A 20,041-nucleotide genomic window follows, 5' to 3' on the forward strand; every position below is an offset into this window, starting at 1 on the left:
AACATGGCACCCTCAATTGTGGATAATACCTGCATGTATGTTTCTGTTTGTTCCTCTTTGGCCACCAACCGTAGAAATGTGCCTGCTGTCCAAGAACATCCATGACTACTACTTTGTGTCGCAAGGCAAGACGACTATCCCCGACCTTGACGATGGCGAGGAACTTTTAATCACCGATGTAAGTGCTTCCCTTTGACCGGTCAAGCACTCTTCTCGGCAGTATTCGAGATCGAATAATAGATCCTTACGTCTTTTGATTTTTCGCAAATTTTTATGCACTTCGTAATTGGTATACTAATACAATTCCGTCTCGAAAATTGCTTACAGATTTTCACTTCGATTACCTAACGAGCTATCTTCTTTCTCTCTCTCTCTCTCTCTCTACAGAAGCGAAACAACTCTTCAAGCTTCGTTTTTATTGTCTTTGTTTTTACTGTCTTTGGTTTTAGTAATACTTTAGTGATACTTGTACCTGTGCTGAGATTTCACCATCGTTTGCTCTATACTCTTTCTCTATCTCTATCTCTATTTCTGTCACTTTCTCTTTCTCTGTCCATGTATCTATTTCAGCTCGTCGATGCATCATAAAAATGTAACCAATTCCTATTATTTTTTAACAGCAAAATACAATAATGTTAGCAGCAAGAACAGCCGCAACAGACGACCTATCGTTTTTTGCTTCTAATTCTCTATACTCTACTCTGTACTCTATTTTCTCTTTCTATCGTTCTTCTTATGTACATCTATCTCTTTCTCTTTCTTTCTTTCTTTTCTCTATCTGCTCTTCTTCTTTCAGCCTGTCGCAAATCATTTGGCACATGTCCATTCTCTCGTATTTTTTTTTTTTCTCTTCACACGCATCTTGCAATTGCTCCGTCAGTTACAAATATCGAAATATTCCAAATATTAAATAGTACTCTGTTAGTTAAAAGAGTTGAACTTTGTTCAGAAAAACGATTAAACCTTTGACTAAATTCGGGAGCGATTGCAAGTAGTAGTGGTCGACGATACAGCGCACGTTGAGCAGGCAGGCAGAGCTTGAAAACTGTATAAAAATAATGCAGAATTATGCATGCTGAGCAACCGGATCGGGGACTATTGGTACATTAGCCAGGGTAAGACCAGAATACCGGGAGTCAACGACTACGCTGAAATGGATCAAACGGACGTAAGTCCAACCCCAGGGTGTATTGGAAACCTCGACGAGCTTTCTATCATCTTGTCAAATTTTATGAACCTATGGGCTAATTTCAGTATTTTATTTGTTTTATAGAAATTGTTTTCTTGACATCTTTTCTGGGAGTATAATTTTCCGTGAAAATATCAAACATTATAAGACACATATATTTATTAGAAAATTGTTTCTTCTTGTTATCAACTGTTTTAATTTTGCAAGGTGATAGAAAAGTCGGGCCGGGGTTTTTTTTATCGCCCCCCTCGCGCCTCGCCTGCGAACGCTTCCTGCCGCCGCAATCGGGGCGCGGGGAGATTGGGGGTGGCAAGGAATGTTTTTAATTGAAAAAGGCTTTTCATTCGAGATAGAGAAAGATTGAACCCCCAGAGTACCCGCTCCCCGATCAGCTCCTACTTACTTTTCTCTAGTAACGCGCCAGCGCTTTGTCGATCATGTGCAACGAAAACAGAATCAGGAATAATACTTAGCAGGTCTTCATCGATGAGGGATTTGAATCCTCAATGTTTGAGATTTAATTAGGTGAAAATGGGATAAAAGATTCGGAATGATTAGATCACTGAAAGTTTTGTTTTTAAGGAAAGATATAAATCATCCAGTGGACAAGTTGATGTTCAATTTCAAATCCCGGAAACTGACTAAGCTATAATTTGTTCTCTTCATAATCCTTCGCAGAAAAGTGTTTATTGTCCAACAACATATACGACTATTACAACGTGTCTCAAGGAAAAATCACGATCCCCAACGTCGACGACAGTGAAGAAATGAGACTCACGGACGTAAGTCCTCGATAAATAAATTCGTGAACTATCCCCCATTTTCTAGATATCTGTGTACAATCCTCCATTTGTATATATACTGTTTCTGATGAACATAGAGGTCCCCCTTTTTTGAAAATCCTAAAACGAATGACTTAATCGTTGAATTTCTCTAGAGTTCCCCTCTTCTGCTGTACAAGATTGGTAAATAGTAACGAGTTTTAATTGCTCAATGTACGTGGATACATTTTCTCACTTTCTCCAATTCATTATTTTAAACTTCGTTACTATTTTCTATTGGGACTCCATGTATATAAAACTTATTCCTTGATTACCCTTTACTTATATACTTTCTATAGTTTTTTATGCAAGAAACCACTTATTCCATGTACTTCAAGAAAAAGTCACTTCTGTTTTGAAAATGACATTTTAATTCGATCATAATCAAAAAGATATATATCATATTTCCAATGATTTAATCCTGTATAGTGTGATCACGTCACAGTAAATAGGATTAAAATATTGCAAGTGTAATTTAAAGTTAAATATTCTTTCTCTTTGATCAACATTGAATATTATTTATGTTCAATGGTTTTTAAATATTCTCATATTACCTTCACAATGTTGAAAATTGTTTGATATCCTGGTAGATATAATAAATGCAACTTGCCCCACTGTTAAATATTCCTAAAAAAAAAAGACGGCCTCGAGGTGGAAAATCTCGACGAACGTCAGTGACGGACCTGAGATTTCTGGTTTCGTTTCCGGGATCAGCCTCCAAGCGATTGATACCGATGAAAACTCAACCGAATCGAGTCTCTTCAGGTGCCTTCTTCGAAAGGACGTGTAAACCCGTTTTTGTTTTCTCAACGAAGGAGGCAACTCGCCAGAACCAGGCGATTGAAAACGAAAGAAACATCGATCCTCCTTCGTTCATCTTCTTCAAATTTTCTCTCTTCTTAGTATTTTTACATCAAGTTTGCAGAGTGTCTTTTTATATTTTTTATTCGACACAAAAGTACGAACTTAGGTAAAAAAGAAAAAAGTTGCTACATACGTAACTCCGCTTCTGCTTTTTAATTTTTGCTGCATATATTTAAGCTTAGCTTTTCTCAAATTTTCATCGGCTTCGCGTAAAAACGTCGCTTATAGCATGATCAAGAGAGTCTGTCGACGAATTCACCTGTAAAATGGTGGCATTCTCTGTCGACAGTCTCTTTAATATCACATCAAAGGAAATCGCGTCCACCTTCAGGCTTCGTGTCTGCCACTGTATTCTTTTTGCAAAATCCTTGTGCAATCCCACTAATGATAATCCAACAAGTTTCCTAACGAAAATGCTGTTATTGTCGTATCAGAAGTAGTGTCAGAAATTTCTTGTTCGTAAGAAGCTTTTGTCAGTTTCGTAAATATGCCTAAATAGAAATGAATTTTATTTCCTGTTCAACTTCTGATACGAAATCATCGACAGTCATTTTCATTTGCGATTCTTTTTGACTATAGCAAGCCTTCGATGTGCTGGGCTTCACGCAAGAAGAGAAGAACGACATTTACAAGATCACCGCCTCTGTAATGCACATGGGTGGCATGAAATTCAAGCAAAGGGGTCGTGAAGAACAGGCTGAAGCCGACGGCACTGAGGTAATCATCTCGTTTCGATCTCACACAATTATTCCATACATATTTTTACTATATATTTATATTTAATTAAATATATATATTTTTTTCTAATTGTAAAATTCAAGTTTAATTAAAAAATGCAATACTTTCGTTACTACTTTGAGATTAATTTCAGACTATTTTGTCTCACAGGAAGGTGAACGTGTCGCTAAGCTGTTGGGCTGCGACTGTGCCGATCTTTACAAGAACTTGTTGAAGCCGAGGATCAAGGTCGGTAACGAGTTCGTGACACAAGGTCGTAACAAGGATCAGGTACTGTACTCCGTGGGTGCCATGTCGAAGGCCATGTTCGACAGGCTGTTCAAGTGGCTGGTCAAAAAATGTAACGAGACGCTGGACACCAAACAAAAGAGGCAGCACTTCATCGGTGTACTGGATATTGCCGGTTTTGAGATCTTCGACGTAAGTTTCTTTTAAATACCTCATTACACATCCACTACACGTATTCAAGTAAAACCATTACTATGGGCGATTTTATAATTAAAAAGTTACATATACACATTCCTTAGAGCGAAACTTATATCGAATTTAATTTTTAAACATCGCCAATCTTCTTTTCAAATATTATTAGTATATAAGTATTTTCAGGAATACACTGCAGGGTATTCGCGATAATTCTGGACATTCTTTATTTCCTAATTTATGGGGAAGAGATAAAAGTTCTTATACAGAACCTGTATGGTTCAAAGGGACACATCTTCTGATAGAAACGAATTTATTTTATGTTAGTATTTAATGAGATACGTTTTTATTAAATGGAAGCTTTTTAAAATGTCTGAAGTCCAATTTTAATTAGATTTTGAGATTTTATACTAATTTTTACGGAGTGGGGATAAGAAATACAATAGAGAGTCCTGTTGTGGCTAGACCACTCGAAATTGATATGTATAATACTGCGTTAAGAATGGCGAGCCCAAAGGATAATACTTTCCCGCATCCTTCATTGTCGAAGGATTACAGGAACTATTTATTGCCGAGTCCTTTATACCTGCCGTTTCTAACACAGGTCATTCATTTTAAGTCGTTTACAAGCCACGACAATACACCCTGTTAGGCTTCCCACCTCCATAAAGACTAGTCAATTTTGGAGTCCAGACTTATCGCAACAAATGATTAATTATTAAAAACTAGACAATTCGCTATCATAATTTATTATGGCAAACACGATTAATAGTCATCCGTTATACAATTTACAAGAAACAACAAAGACAACTACCCCACAAAGCACACCAACCAAATCAAATACAAATATTCAATGCGCGATAGTATTAATTCGTATTTCGACACTTAACAAACATAAACTATTATTTTATTCCACGAAGGAGCTGTATCAAAGTTTCTTTGTTTTCTATGCATTGTTGAAAAATCTATTCGTTCTTCTTAGTACAACGGTTTCGAGCAACTGTGTATCAACTTCACAAATGAGAAACTGCAACAATTCTTCAACCATCACATGTTCGTGCTCGAACAAGAGGAGTATAAGAAAGAGGGTATCGTCTGGCAGTTCATTGACTTCGGAATGGACTTGGCCGCTTGTATTGAGCTGCTCGAGAAGGTAGCCCTCAAGCATAGAAGCCTTGCGAGTCAGCGTGGTTTTTCAATGTCTATAGATCCCCTCTTGTTATGTTGTTTCACTTTGTTTTCAGAACGTGAAACATTTTCCAATGATCTCGCTCATTGTTTCTGACATCAACCTGGTGTCATCCCGTTTGAAAATGTTTGTTCTTGAACGTTCCGTCCGTTAAATATTGTGTCCTAATTGAAGTTATTCATTAGGTTTTAAATGGTTTCAAACTTCGTCTGTGATCGTTCTTTAATAATTACTCAAATTTTTTTCATATCTATTAAAATGAGAATTGGAATGAAACTTAGGATGATTTCCTTGAACTGTGACATTGTGTCTAATCATTTCTCTACTCCATAAGTGAACGTTCACCTTATTCTTCTACATTTATCCTTCGAGTGGATTTAGTTGGAATTTCTTCGTTTGTATAATCTAAATCTGTTCATATTCCACTTGTGATCAAAAATTGCATGTCAGAGTCAAGTTCCCCTTGGATTATTTATGGCATGATTGTCCCTTCAGTCTGTTTACAACACACTAAATTATATTTGATGACGGAAAGACTTTGATACACATAAATGTCTCATACAATAATTAATTGTGCGAAATATACAGAAGTCGATAGGAAATTATCTATGAAGAGGATTCATCTCGTCGTCGTCATTTCTCAGCATCGTCTCCGAATTTTCATGGGCAACAGTAAAAACAGTGGACTTCACGCTGAGTAGAATGCAATGATAGTTAATTAACACTTTTTGAAAGTACGATTGTATTATCTCCAACTGTCCATCGAGGAACAGGACGGTGCCATCATACAGAATCCCCGTCTGGTATACATATAATTGTAGTCTGTTGCCAGTAATTGATGGAAGTAGACTAATACGTTGAAGCATTAGTTTCCTGGAAGTGTTAGGAAAGCGTATGATACATATTATGCTTTTCTCTGACACAGGTAGTGAAAGTTGTCCCTTGTAGTTCGTTTCAAATATTTGCGATAACAATCAGAATTATAAGAGAAAAGTTTAAATTGAATTTTGAAATTGTTCTGTTTTGAAATCCACCAGATTTTACTTTATTTCTGAATGCAAATATTTGAATTTATTACCCAAACTTTTCCTATGAATAACAACATTATACAATTTGTAAATTGTAGTACAAATACTCAGGAAGCTGTTCTTGAGATGAATCCTGATAAAACCCATCGATACCGAGCAGGTCAATTGACAATTGAAATTTTTATGTTGCCTAAGAAGCTTAAGTTTCTTATGACTAACTATTTCAAGTAAGTCGCAATCTGAATTGTTGAACTACCTGTTACTTGACCTGTCGAGGTATCGGACCCTACCCACCTTTAGCTGGTGTTGTAGACAAGATGTTACCGGAAACGATGGTAATAATCTTATTGTTAACGGTAGCGTAACGGTGTAACCACAGAGACTCAGTGAAAGAAACGACTCAGTCACGTATTGTATGTACCGTACACACTGACGAAAACAAGCATGCGTTGATTGTTGCTCGAACAGTTCAACAGCTTCGAGCAGCTCTGCATCAACTTCACCAATGAGAAACTTCAACAGTTCTTCAATCACCACATGTTCGTCCTCGAACAAGAAGAATATACGAAGGAGGGCATTGAGTGGGCGTTCATTGACTTCGGCATGGACTTGGCCGCTTGTATCGAACTGATCGAGAAGGTACAATGAGACGATCGAAACCGATCCGACGTGGCAACGGGCCAAACGACGGTTCCAGCCATTAAAAAGCAAACAGAACAACAAATAATAATAATAATAATAATAATAATAATAATAATAATAATAAACGAGTACGCAGCGTTAAGGATCCACGAAAAAGGACGAGACGGATCCTTAACAAAACTTTATTAACCGCTTTACAACGGCAAACTTGCAATAGTGATCGTCCACTGTTTTAATTGAGCTGGTTCTTGATCACTTTTTTTTTTTTTTACATCTTGTATTTTGTCCTTTGTCCGATCAGTGTGGTTTCCGCGTTTCAGCAAGAGGCAAGCAAAGCAATCTTCCGGCTCGCTTTGGTCACACCATACTCTCGTTCTGCCTAAGTCCTGTAACATTATCAATCGTTCTCCTTCTTCTATCTCTTTATTAGGATTGGAGACAGCATTTAGGAGAAATTATTTCCACTAAATCTCTGTCCTTGGAAAATATCGATGATCAATGCCTTACGTATTCCATTTGACAATTACTCTTTCCATTATGTTATTTTTTAACATCCATATTATTTAATTCTTTCCAATTCAGCACACATTCCTTCGATACATTTTTCATTACAAATTTTACCGAAAGATTGTATTTTTTAACTATTTATAATTAGTCAACTTATTTTTTGTTTGACTATTCTAGTCTCTCTTTTTGCATTTTGATATATTTATATTTCTACACAATCGTTTAATCGCACATTGTTCACGCACAGGAATATTTCACTTACATGACACAACGATTATTGGGTACGAAAAACATTTTATACTAAATTTTCGCCCAGACACACGTCACCAATCACTGAAACTCTAATCGCAGAAATCGTTGTTTACTGATGACTTTTATCATCTATTTTCTGTTCTCTTTTCTGTCATCCTTCCCTCATTTCCTACCTCCCTCTGGTCCTGTTCTTATTCACCACGCTGCGTACGCGCGCTACCTCTCATTGCGTTCTGCCGTGACGGAACACGACAGTACAACGGCTTTGAGCAACTCTGCATCAACTTCACCAACGAGAAACTGCAACAATTCTTCAATCACCACATGTTCGTACTTGAACAAGAGGAGTACAAGAAAGAAGGCATCGATTGGGAGTTTATTGACTTCGGCATGGACTTGGCCGCTTGTATCGAACTGATCGAGAAGGTATTCCCACAGAGTTTTACTCGCCGAGACAGAACATAGATACAGAGAAAACACGAAACACCAGAGACAATGATCAGAAGAAGCGACCGAACACGCTGATCGATGGATACATTCGTTTGTCGAGCTTTTCGACCGAAAAAAGGAATTAGAACCTCTTCGGCTGGTCGTCAGTGTTATTTTTGGTGGAATTTGGTAGAATTTGGAACCCCGTTTTGTTCACTGCTTATTACACATGCCATTAGTCGCTTTACTTTCTTCTTCATTTTCGTTCCGGTTATTATTTTTTTATCGTCGCTGTCACTGCGTTCAAGACAAAGGTACTCCGCTCGCCCTGTTTCTTCTTCGTTTCTCTTCACCTTGCTTTCACCCTTTTTCTCTATAATTTCACCCCCACAACGGCACTGACATCGTGCCTGTTATCAACTATTTCCCTCAACGTTCATTAAAACCTGTTCTTAAGTATGATATACTGAGCACGGTTCATAATTAGTTTATTAAGATAACGCATTGAATAGGGACATATATTATTATTATATTTATTTTTATTTATAATATTGTTTATTAAAAAATTGGGACGAAATGTTTGACAGAGTCCTAAATTTGTTATTTACATTTTCAATATTTATTTGATAAACTATTAATAATATTGAAAGAGAGAGTTCCGAATAAGAGTCACTGTACTTGTTATTTGGAATTCGAACCGAGCTCAAACTATAATGACTGAAGAAAACCCGTACCCTTACATAATTATCAGTCAGCACTGTCTCCATTTATTATATAGCCTTTAACGTTTCACAAAGTTCACTGACTCATAATCAGTGAACTATCTAATGATTAATCATGTTTGCAAACGTTACCTTCCTGTCATCTTTCGTAAGTCCACCTCAAATCCAAACTTCAGAAAACATGAACGATGTAATAATTGGAATATAAAAATATAAGAATTATAGAAGATAATCGTTTAATTTTGAGGTGGAAACGAAAGGTCCCTGAAAAGAAACATAACGTATGACTTATGTTGAAAATCGTTGACAGACATCACCCCCTTACGTGTCCCGCCCCCATGAGGAATAAACATATGCCTACTTCCAAAGGTGTTCGTTGTTTAAGCAGCATTAATGACAGCTGTCTTTTTGCCTCTGTTTTCTGTTCCGTTGCTTTCCCCTTCCTTGGTCTCGAGCAGTTCAACAGCTTCGAGCAACTCTGCATCAACTTCACCAACGAAAAGCTTCAACAGTTCTTCAACCATCATATGTTCATTCTCGAACAAGAAGAGTATACGAGGGAGGGCATTCAATGGACGTTCATTGACTTCGGCATGGATCTCCAACAAACGATTGATCTGATCGAGAAGGTATTGTCACGCAGCCGCATGAAAGCAGCAGGAACGAAAAACGAATGAAAGATGGTCAACAGCTTCAAAGATACGATAGAAAAAGAGAAGCATAGCCCGGGGCTCGTAGCCGAACGAGAATGCCGTCATCAGCATGCGGGAAACGCGATCATATTGCTTTCATCATCCACTAACACTTCTCGCAAAGTTCATCCGTTTTGCGTACGCTTCTTATGTATCTCGCATTTCATTCTACATAGAAATTTTAAAGACATCTGTCCAGCAATTTGACAAAGAAATTGGATACCACTTGCATGTTTCTCGTCAAAAAAAAGCTCTATTCCAATTTCTCACAACAAGCTTAAAAATTATTTATTTTATTAATTATGTTGTTCAGTTACAAAAAAATCAATTGTATATCAAGGAAAAAGACGGAATTTATCTATCTCAATCACAGCGACGCGACGGTGACAGACGTTTCACGCTTGCCAGCTTTCCTCGTTTCTTGTGTCGTGACACCAGCATGCAAATGTGCTTGTATTTATGTTGTTTCCTTACTGGTGAGTAAAAAACAAACTCGTGATGTAGTGATCATCACGAAATTCTTAATATTCTGATTTAATATCGAGAGTAGCATTTATTAAATATTAAATTAGCTGAATCACATTGAAAAGTAATGTAAGAATCGAAAGCTTGTCTGAAGTATTACACGTAAAATTTTGTAATCGAATTTTACAATTGTTGTTCGAAGTTTGTTTGTTACAGGAAAAGTGCTACTCTCGAAGACGGTGTTAAGATAGAGCACAAATTAATTTATATCGTTGCGTGTTTGAATACAGCCTATGGGTATCCTCTCCATCCTTGAGGAAGAATCTATGTTCCCGAAAGCCACTGACAAGACCTTCGAGGAGAAATTGAACAACAATCATCTGGGCAAGAGTCCTAACTACATGAAACCCAAGCCACCGAAACCAGGCCAGGTGGCTGCCCACTTCACCCTGGGCCATTATGCTGGCAACGTATGTTCTCTTTTTATTCTTCCTCCTAATAAACTTTTTATGATTCGCAAATAGATTCCTAATATTTTATAAAAGCCATTGTCAAAAATGATTTACATGTACATTTTTTCTTCATATAGTAGGACAATATAAATTGTCTTAAATAATGTAGATTAAAGACAAGTGTTAAATGGATTTAATAATTTGATTCGTGGTGGCGCAGGTACCATACAACATCACGGGCTGGCTGGAAAAGAACAAGGACCCGCTGAACGACACGGTGGTCGATCAATTCAAGAAATCTTCGAACAAACTGTTGGTCGAGATCTTCGCTGATCATCCCGGACAGTCCGGTGATGCCGGTGGCGGCGGTGGTGGCAAAGGTGGACGTGGTAAGAAGGGTGGCGGTTTCTCGACGGTGTCGTCGTCCTACAAGGAACAGTTGAACAACTTGATGACAACGCTGAAAGCCACTCAACCCCACTTCGTCCGTTGCATCATCCCTAACGAGATGAAGCAGCCGGGTGTCATCGACTCTCATCTTGTCATGCACCAGCTGACTTGTAACGGTGTACTTGAAGGCATCCGTATTTGTCGCAAAGGATTCCCTAACAGAATGGTCTACCCTGACTTCAAACTACGGTAAGAATCAACTTTTACAAGTTCATGCGAATAATATTTTTCATTTTTTGATAAGAATCGCTTGAAGCATTTAGAATTCGGTTAGAACTCTCGTATCATTGAATCACAAAATGCACAAAGTGTAAAATAATCATCGTTTCAAATTCCAAATGCTTCGGGATTGATTTTATTATCAGCAATTCTAATCTTTTTATTCATTTCTATTTTATTTGATTTCCTTTTAAGTTTCTTTATTTAAATTTATTTTGAGTTTGACATCGTTTTTATTTCTATTTAAGTTATAATTTACTTCATCCATGATAGGGGTAATCGAAAAGTCGATTCACAATAGAAGCCTCCTAAGGCAAATTAAATTCTGACAGTTCCAATCTGTAGGCCACAAATGGCCAAATGATCAAAATCAAATGGCGTCACATATAAAATTATCGTTTATTGTGATTGCACAGTTACATGATCTTAGCACCGGCCGCGATGGCCTCTGAGACGGATCCAAAGAAGGCCGCCCAGAAGTGCTTCGATGAGTGCGGCCTCGATCCGGACATGTACAGAATTGGTCACACTAAGGCTAGTTTCAAATCTCCCCCGAAAAGACAAACGTGTACCTTCGTTTTTAAACCTTACTTTCCGTCTGCCCCCGTAGCGAGCACAACATTTTGAAAGCCCTCGATCGAAAAAGTTTAAACGACAAACAGTACAACAATCATTACATTTTGATCAATACAATTTAACTTGAATTCTCTCTTTTATTCGAGGGTTTTCAGAATTGTTCAGCTCTTGGTTTAATGAATGAAAATCTTGACCAAACGAATGAAAATGCCCCGAATTAGTTCTTATACACGTTTCCACCCCTTGATATCAGACTCTTGCACGAACCAAGTAAAGGAACAAAAGGAAGTTATCAGTGACCATGTCCCCTGAATTTGCCCCCTGATTAGAAAACGATCATAGATTAGTTATGGTTATGCACCCCACGTACGCCTTGTGTGACCCTTAGAATATATAAATGACATAATAGGAAATCATTGAAAAGCGGAATCGATGCGGAGCAGATATTTCTTACGTTCAATCATTTTTCAAACATCGTTTAATCACAAGCTTTGTGATGAACCCGTAATGATTGTGACCCATCACCTGTTCTTTCACGTTTTTTCTTTGCCTTGCGACCCCCGACACCCCTAGGTACAAGATCTTGGCACCGCAGCAGGTCGAGAAGGTGGGTAATGACCCGAAGAAAGCTGCTGCAGCGATCTTGGAGAATAGCGGTCTCGATGCCGAACAATACCGTCTTGGACACACCAAGGCATGTTTTCCTTTTTGCGATCATGGTCTCTGCTCGTGATTATCAAGCGATTATGCAACGAGCTTTATGCGACTGTTTGATTCGTACACACAGCATGAATGTAGAAAATCGATTTGCATTATTCATACAAAAAGTTTGTATTTAATATAGAATTAAAAAGCAACATGCGTCTACTTGTCTCTTCTGATATTTAGTTATTAAAAGATTCGTATCATTTATATAACTAAAGTTTAAAATTGCACTTCTTACAAATTCAAATAATTTTGATTTATTTCATTGCGCTGTGTGTACCGAGCAATCAAACGTTTATTTCGCAGGAATTATGGCTCTACATGTTAATAATCGACGGCTCGCATATATATACATGTGCATACGCAAAGTGTCTAACCAAAGAGGTCGTTAAAGTCATGTTAAGGTTGATTTATGAATCATGATCGCTTCACTCCCTACCAATGTTGCACATTCCGAAATTCAGAACCAGCCAAAAGAAATACACGTTCTTGGTTCTGTTTTGCTAAGATGTTACAGGTCTTACCCGACAGATCTTACCCGATGCAACCCGTTTTAATCATCATAAATATGATTTCAATTGTAAGCCAGATCTTACTCTCCTATAATCCAACCATGAGAAAATGGCATTAAAATTCCACTGTATGAGATCAATTACAGGACAGATCTCAGACAATCCTATTAGTAGCATTATTTAACGAGTACATGAGTCTAAAAGTATTTAACCACGCTTGATAATTTGAATTTGTTGTTTGTATCCCAACCACGAAACGCAGATACAAAATTCTGTGCGCCAATGCCATCAAAGAACCTTGCGACCCGAAAAAGGCCACCCAAATGATCCTGGACGCGATCAATCTGGAGCCAGAGAATTATCGCTTGGGTGAAACCAAGGTATTAAGACACCCTTGGCTTATAACTTCAACTTTAATGATAATAACAATTCAATACGCAATCATTCCGTTACAAACGTTTACCTTTTCGCTCTCTCAAGCGTTGATCAAATATAAGATACGAATGTTTCGTGTTAAAAATATAGTTTAACTTAAATTGGCTTGAAAGAAAATATTTAATGATTTATTGAATCATTAAAATTACAGAAGCGTGAAAAGTAAAAGTTTGATTACACAGTAACATTAATTCTTCCTAATGCTCACTATGGCTGAAATAAAAAATAAGGAAGTCTGGATACATTTTCTTTCTTTTGGCAGCTCAAGGTAACTCTCGTTTCGCTTCTCAATGTCTTAAATTTTTAACTCCCGCTTCTTCTTCCTCTATACTTTATTCTTTGCTCGTTGAATATGTAAATGTCCTGCTTGCCTAAAATCTGTACGCAGCTATCCTGAAAAAATCATTACTTCGATTACTCAGTATTATAAACGTGTACAAACAATAAAATCGTACAATTTTTTACGATGATAAGAACGCGTGAAATCTTTGTTTAATGAAATTAATTCTACCATCGAAGGTAATCGAAGTAATTCGCAAATCAAACGAAGTTCGTTACTGATTGAAATTTTCTTTTGCGTTTCGTAACTTCGAAAAACAACAGGTATTCTTCCGAGCCGGAGTGTTGGGTCAGATGGAAGAATTGCGTGACGAACGTCTGAGCAAGATCGTGTCTTGGATGCAAGCCTACATCAGAGGTTACCTGACCAGGAAGGATTACAAGAAACTCCAGGAACAGCGTTTGGCCTTGGTCATCGTGCAAAGAAACCTGAGGAAGTACCTCGTACTCCGCACTTGGCCATGGTGGAAACTGTGGCAGAAAGTCAAGCCTCTCCTCAACGTCACTCGTATCGAGGACGAGCTTGCCGTGAGTGCTTCAAAATACACTTTACACCCTCGCAATCAGTTTACAGAACACTTCTTACGTCATTTAATTAATTGTCATAATCAATTTATTTCTAAATTAGAATTGTAATGTTTTATTATTTCTTATTCGAGATTTACATAGAATTTAATTATTTTATTTTTATTCCAATAATTCAACTTATTATTTAATTATTAATTTCATAAATGTGTACATTCAATATGATCTCCGGCAAATGCTCGTTAAACATAAAGCATATGCTATTTTCGTATTTAGCCCGATTGTCAGTAAAGAATTTAGCGATTTTCGGAATTTCCAGTTCAACGGAAGCTTTGAACTCAATCGTGTTCCAAGAATCTGTGAACAGCGACTAGTGTTCTCCAGCAATGGAAACACACACTTCGGAAAATATTATTTCTATAATTTTGAAGAATCGTAAACTCTCCTCGGTTTACAGGAGTTCGGTCCTTTTCAATTTCCAGAAACGTCAGCCTCGAACGTAGTGATTATTTTCTCAAGCTCGTCACTTTCTTCTGCTAGGTGCTTTCGCGTTACGGAAGATGTTCTACCACTTGACATTTCAATTATTATTTCAATAATTGCGATTACATTATTCCATTACAACGTTCACATATTAATTCGAATAATAATATTTAATTCAACTTGTTTTTCCATCATGCATTATTGCAGCTTTAGGAATTTGAGAAAATACTTATTACTCATTTCACTCGACAGAACCTGTAGCAACGATTAGATAATTGAAATATGCAGCATTGAAACATTTTTGTAATCTTTGGCAAATGAGAAATGATCTTTATGAGATAGTATCAAAGTTAGATCATTTCATCTTTTTTTAGTTTCTATAAATAAATTAGCAACGCAATTTGGCGCGTGCTTTTCCGAGGCGAATCACACATTAGATTCTTTCTGTGCATTCTTTCTTTTTTATTCACGAATCTGTTTAACTACGACAACGTAAATAGAACCAAAATTATTCTTATCCGTCTGCGCCACGTTCCCATAAACTTTGGTGAAGAATTTCGATTTCATCACGCGCACTTTGTGTCATCGATTATTCACGCTATCTAATTTCATCTTAGAGATGAAAAGATCTACCTATCGATATATTTAGTACAATTTTATTTTAGAAAGCTATTTCTGCTCGCAAGCCGTCGAAGGTAATGAACTGCATAGTACGTGTCCAAATATTAATGAACTATTCCATTAATTGAAAAATGAACATAATATTTCTTTCAAATTGTGCACTTCAATTTTTCTAATTTTCTCAAACTTATTGATGTAATTATAAAACGAGAATTATATTCCTGCAATATTTTGTAATTCGATTGAATAATTCATAATAATTTTGTTTTATCTAGCTACGTCTATATTCCAATCGAATTTTAAGTTTGAAAATTATAATCTCTGAATCAATGCTTCATGGACAGATATATTATTAAAAAATTCTTTGCGGCACTTAGCTACATTAATAGTGACAACAACGACTATAATAATATGACGCTGCATTAACTAGCGGTTATTAATAGCAACCCCGACAATGTTTGTCGATAACTTGTGCATATATCACAATTGACAATGATTTATCGATCGGTGACGAAAATAGGGAGAATCTTCGGTCTAACTGGATCAACCGGTCTGATCTAATTGCAAGTTAGCTACTCGATCGTGGCGATTATCCGAATTTCCCACCGGGTCAACGAGAATATAGAATAGCGGCGGTCGAACTCGCGTTCAATCGGAAATAGTATCACCCGCTATAAATGATATTACCAGCATAAATCCAACGGGCCGCGCCGGCGCGTAGTAAAACGATCTCGCTTCCCCTACGGCCTACGTTTCGGACCGGTCGGCCGCTTGTTCCCAACTACGGGCGAATGCCGAACACGGGTTCCCTCGGGAAATTAACGAGGTCGATCCCCGACGGCATCGTAGCGACGCGCGCGCTGTTGCGTTACGCGCAACCTGGAGCGTAAAAGGAGACTGGAACAGAATTTTCGGGCGATCGTCGCCGCTGGAACCGGGTTCTAATTTCGTCTCGGATCCCTCCCCTTACTCCCCCTCTCGATGATCGCGAGCGGTGTTTGTCATGGTAGCCCCTTCTGGTTGCACAGACGTACCTACATGTCCCTCCTTCGCCGTCCCGAGAGATCGGTTATAAATATTTTTCTACGATGAGTATCGCGGACTGGAGTGGGGACGCGGTGATTCTTCGCGGCGAAGAGGGATTTTGGGTAGAAAAGTTGAGCCTCTGGTAAACCGATGATCAGTTGGATACGCGATCCCGCGCCGACCTCTTCGAAACCCCCTTTTTTTCTCAACGAACACTCTGACTCCCCCCTCCTTTTTTTTATAACGATTCCATTAGCGATACGAACACGATCGAAGAAATCTTCTTCTTCTCCAATCTTATCGAGCGCAGGATTATTCTTACCGTTTCGCGATTTTCGTCTGTCCGACGTGGGGTCTCCTCGAATTGTTAAAGAGGCGCTCTTAGATTCTACGATCGGTCGATCGAAGTCGATAATCGGGTGCAACGACGAAACGAGTGATTAGCCGGAGATCTGTGAATCGCGAATCGCGGGACGATGGGTGACACGTTGGCCGAGGAACCGGCTGCAGCCGGGAATCTGAACGGTGATGCTGAATCGCGGTTGCAGGCGCTCGAGGAGAAAGCGAGGAAGGCTCAGGAAGCATTCGAGAAGGAAGAGAAACTGCGAAAGGAGCTTGAAGAACAGAACGCGAAACTCCTTACGGAGAGGAACGCCCTTCAGAGAACACTCGATGGCGAGAAGGGTTCCCTGTCGGAGTACATGGAGAAGTCGTTGAAATTGGCTGCACAGAAGGCCGACCTCGAGTCACAACTTCAGGTAAGAATTTTCAATTCACAAATAATACATTTTAACACACAGTATTTGCAATATGTTTTGACATAAAAATGGAATTTTAGCAAAATCTGCAATATACGAGACTACTTTCACTGAAAGCTTTAAAACATGCAAGATTTATTGAAAATCATTTCAATTTAGATAACGATATCAAGTTAGTCTATCTAATCTATTTGTAAGAATATTTGCATCACATTGTTTCGATCAAGGATAATTAATTCTCTGTTAAATTATTGAGATAAATCATCAGTGAAAAGAATTATTATTATTAACAATTTTCCAAGTGCAACTTGTATATCTTATGGCCTCGGTTTCTCGAGTCCTGTTGCAATCAAGCATCGAAGGGCGATCAATGAATTTTTCACTCAAAGTTCGCGCAACGGAAAGTAGTTCAATTGGCACGAATCATTCTATAACGAAATCCATTGCGCGATGATGAACGTACGCCCTCCGTGAATCGAACCATGAATCAGACAAACGATAATTATACCACTAACAAATCGGATGTCGAAACGAAGAAGAATGGGGTTATTAATGTCTCCTTAACATTCCGAAAATCGACCATCGGTTATATATATATTTATAAACGGTCATGGGAAAAATATTGGAAACGAAAATAATCGGCCGTGTAGTTAGAAACCGACTAGAGGCTTTAAATATATCCATGGGGAGAGTATGGCGTGCCGGAAAAATGCTGGAATTTATTTACAACGATAGGCTGCTGGCCGTTCGCCTCTGCTTACTTTTCGCATATCCGTTCTAAAATAATTTTGAAAAATCCGCGATTACGCGAGCTCTGCGTAAACAACTTGAGAACATCGCTAAACAATTTGAAACATTGATATAATTTATTTTAATACAGTTCGGGATACGAAATTTTTTACAACCTGTCAGTGCTCTTATGGATTCAAGAGAATTTCAACCGTACCCTTTCCTCATTACATAAACTTTGTGCAACATTGTTTCGCGAACCAGATCGGATTTTGCAAAATGAATGATTACCGAAAGTATAATTTTAAACCGCGAATGATTTGTATAACGGAAGCTGAAAATATTTCGAAGTTTAAACAGATTTCGACACACCCTCCCCTGGAAGAGCAACGAGAGTCAGAAGCTTACGAGCTGGTAATAATTTAAGTGATCTGGCTCGGATTACAGAAAATGATGCACCTGGCCAGAGTTGATACATAGTTCGTTTCGTAAGCGCAGGCATTAAGTAGCAGAGGCGCGTCATTAGTCAGACGCGTCTGACCGGCGCTCATTGCGTGTTATTTTTCTTGCACGACGAATCATCCCGTCGTTTTTGCATTCGTTCTAAAATTATGGAACCTTCATAACGAAACCGGAATCTTAACCACTTTCTCACTCAGGCTCGTGCCCGAAAGATGAATCACTTACTTTAATTCTTCTCTCCTTCGATGACTTTAATTCTTCTCTCCTTCGATGTTAACACGTTGATAAACTGCAAGTAAGAGATAATTGGAATCTTTTTTCATTTGTTTCTATAACATAAAAGTATACTTAAAGAATATTGTTTATGAATTACGATACTGATACGAACAACTGTTCGCTTGATTTAAATATTATAATAATAGTGAAAAATATTATATCGCAAATGCCAAGAGTATACTGTGATTGAAATTTTTCCAACTTCAAGTTCAGATACGTGTAAAGAATATACCTTCTACCTTCTGGGACCGATAATTAAGGGTGGAAATGTCTTTAGTCACTCAGGCTCGTTTCTCTTTCACCCCATGCTGTGGGGAACATTGAAAAAAAGATGAACGAATGGAAATTGGATAGCGGAATGGGTGCACATAAAAAGAACGGTGAAAAAAAGTTCGGTGGAGGATAAGATTCGTTCCAGAATACCGGACTATTTTTAACGGGCGCCTTTTGAACGACTTACTAACCCGCGCTTTTATGTCAACACCGGTCGTAAGCTCGTTTTTGTAGATTAAATTTAGAATTATCTCGTACATCAGTCTACGGGCGATGATCTTACGACTGACAAGAACCGAAGCCTTCCTGTCCGAGGATGATAAACCAGCCAGATTAAAATTAGTTCATAAAGCAATTAGACACGCTTAGAAGTTTAAATTCAGTTATCAAGCGCGAAGTACCCTGATGAGAAATTTATTGGCTTAAAAGAGAACCGTGATTTAGGGTGAAAATTTCCTGGCTGTCTCAGTATTCTATGATTTAATGAAACGAACCACGATTCATGGTTCGGTAAGAGTTCAAATGACGGAGGCGCCTATTAAAAGCACACAGAATCGATGTTATCGCGATCCATTCGAACACAGCCAAGACGCTCCGCGAATCGGAGCAAGTAGTATGAAGTTAAGTGGTACCAAATACGGGCAGCGAGGAAGGAAGCAGGGAAGGAAGCGGAGAGAACAAAAAAAGAAGAGGAAGAGGAAAAATGAAAAGATCCGCTTAAATCAGCTCGAGATACCTGGCGCGTTGGGGTGGGACGTTGACTGCTACTTCGCCCCTACCTTCAAACGCTGCCAAATTTAGACGACGCCGGATCCCAGATTCCAGGTTATTAAAAGTAGGCGTGGTTACGCGCTGGAATAACCGACAAAACGGAGGAGGTAACAGGTGTATGGTGTATTTATACGTCGGTACGCTTATGCTACGCGTCATCGCGTAACTCTAACTACCCGGCTGCCTTCCAGGAATCTCCTATCGCCGATTACTCGAATACCGACATTTAACTGTGCCGCGTAGGCAACCCTCTGCGTTCTTCTTCAACCCTCTGCGTTGAATAAATTCATTGTACTCAATAGAAATTGAATTTAGACCTTCTTTTTAACAATCATGATTTTTTTTATGATAGTCTTTATTGTTCAAAGTGAATACCAAATGGAAACGATTTATGTTTTGAGACTTTTCGAATTACTTGTACGAATTCAAGACAAGAACAAATTATACAAGAACTGAATTAAAATTACACTA

General features: G+C 38.2%; 1 protein-coding gene across 3 annotated transcripts in view; it reads left to right on the top strand.

The window, feature by feature from the left end:
• Mhc (myosin heavy chain) overlaps positions 1-20,041 on the top strand; it is a 36,498-nt gene that overhangs the window by 7,366 nt on the left and 9,091 nt on the right. For 2 of the 3 annotated variants that reach the window (XM_026811743.1, XM_026811744.1), the window contains exons 8-15: positions 3,454-3,591; positions 3,763-4,032; positions 6,718-6,888; positions 10,249-10,428; positions 10,631-11,049; positions 12,229-12,349; positions 13,911-14,174; positions 16,850-17,059. In XM_026811743.1, coding sequence (XP_026667544.1) covers positions 3,454-3,591; positions 3,763-4,032; positions 6,718-6,888; positions 10,249-10,428; positions 10,631-11,049; positions 12,229-12,349; positions 13,911-14,174; positions 16,850-17,059 — 1,773 coding nt within the window. Of the gene's footprint in view, positions 1-3,453; positions 3,592-3,762; positions 4,033-6,717; positions 6,889-7,905; positions 8,077-10,248; positions 10,429-10,630; positions 11,050-12,228; positions 12,350-13,910; positions 14,175-16,849; positions 17,060-20,041 lie in introns of all 3 variants that reach the window. The other variant, XM_026811742.1, reaches the window with a different exon arrangement.

The sequence above is a fragment of the Ceratina calcarata genome, unplaced genomic scaffold (assembly GCF_001652005.2).
Source record: "Ceratina calcarata isolate Rehan_Ccalc_2016 unplaced genomic scaffold, ASM165200v1 scaffold242, whole genome shotgun sequence".
Lineage (NCBI taxonomy): Eukaryota > Metazoa > Arthropoda > Insecta > Hymenoptera > Apidae > Ceratina > Ceratina calcarata.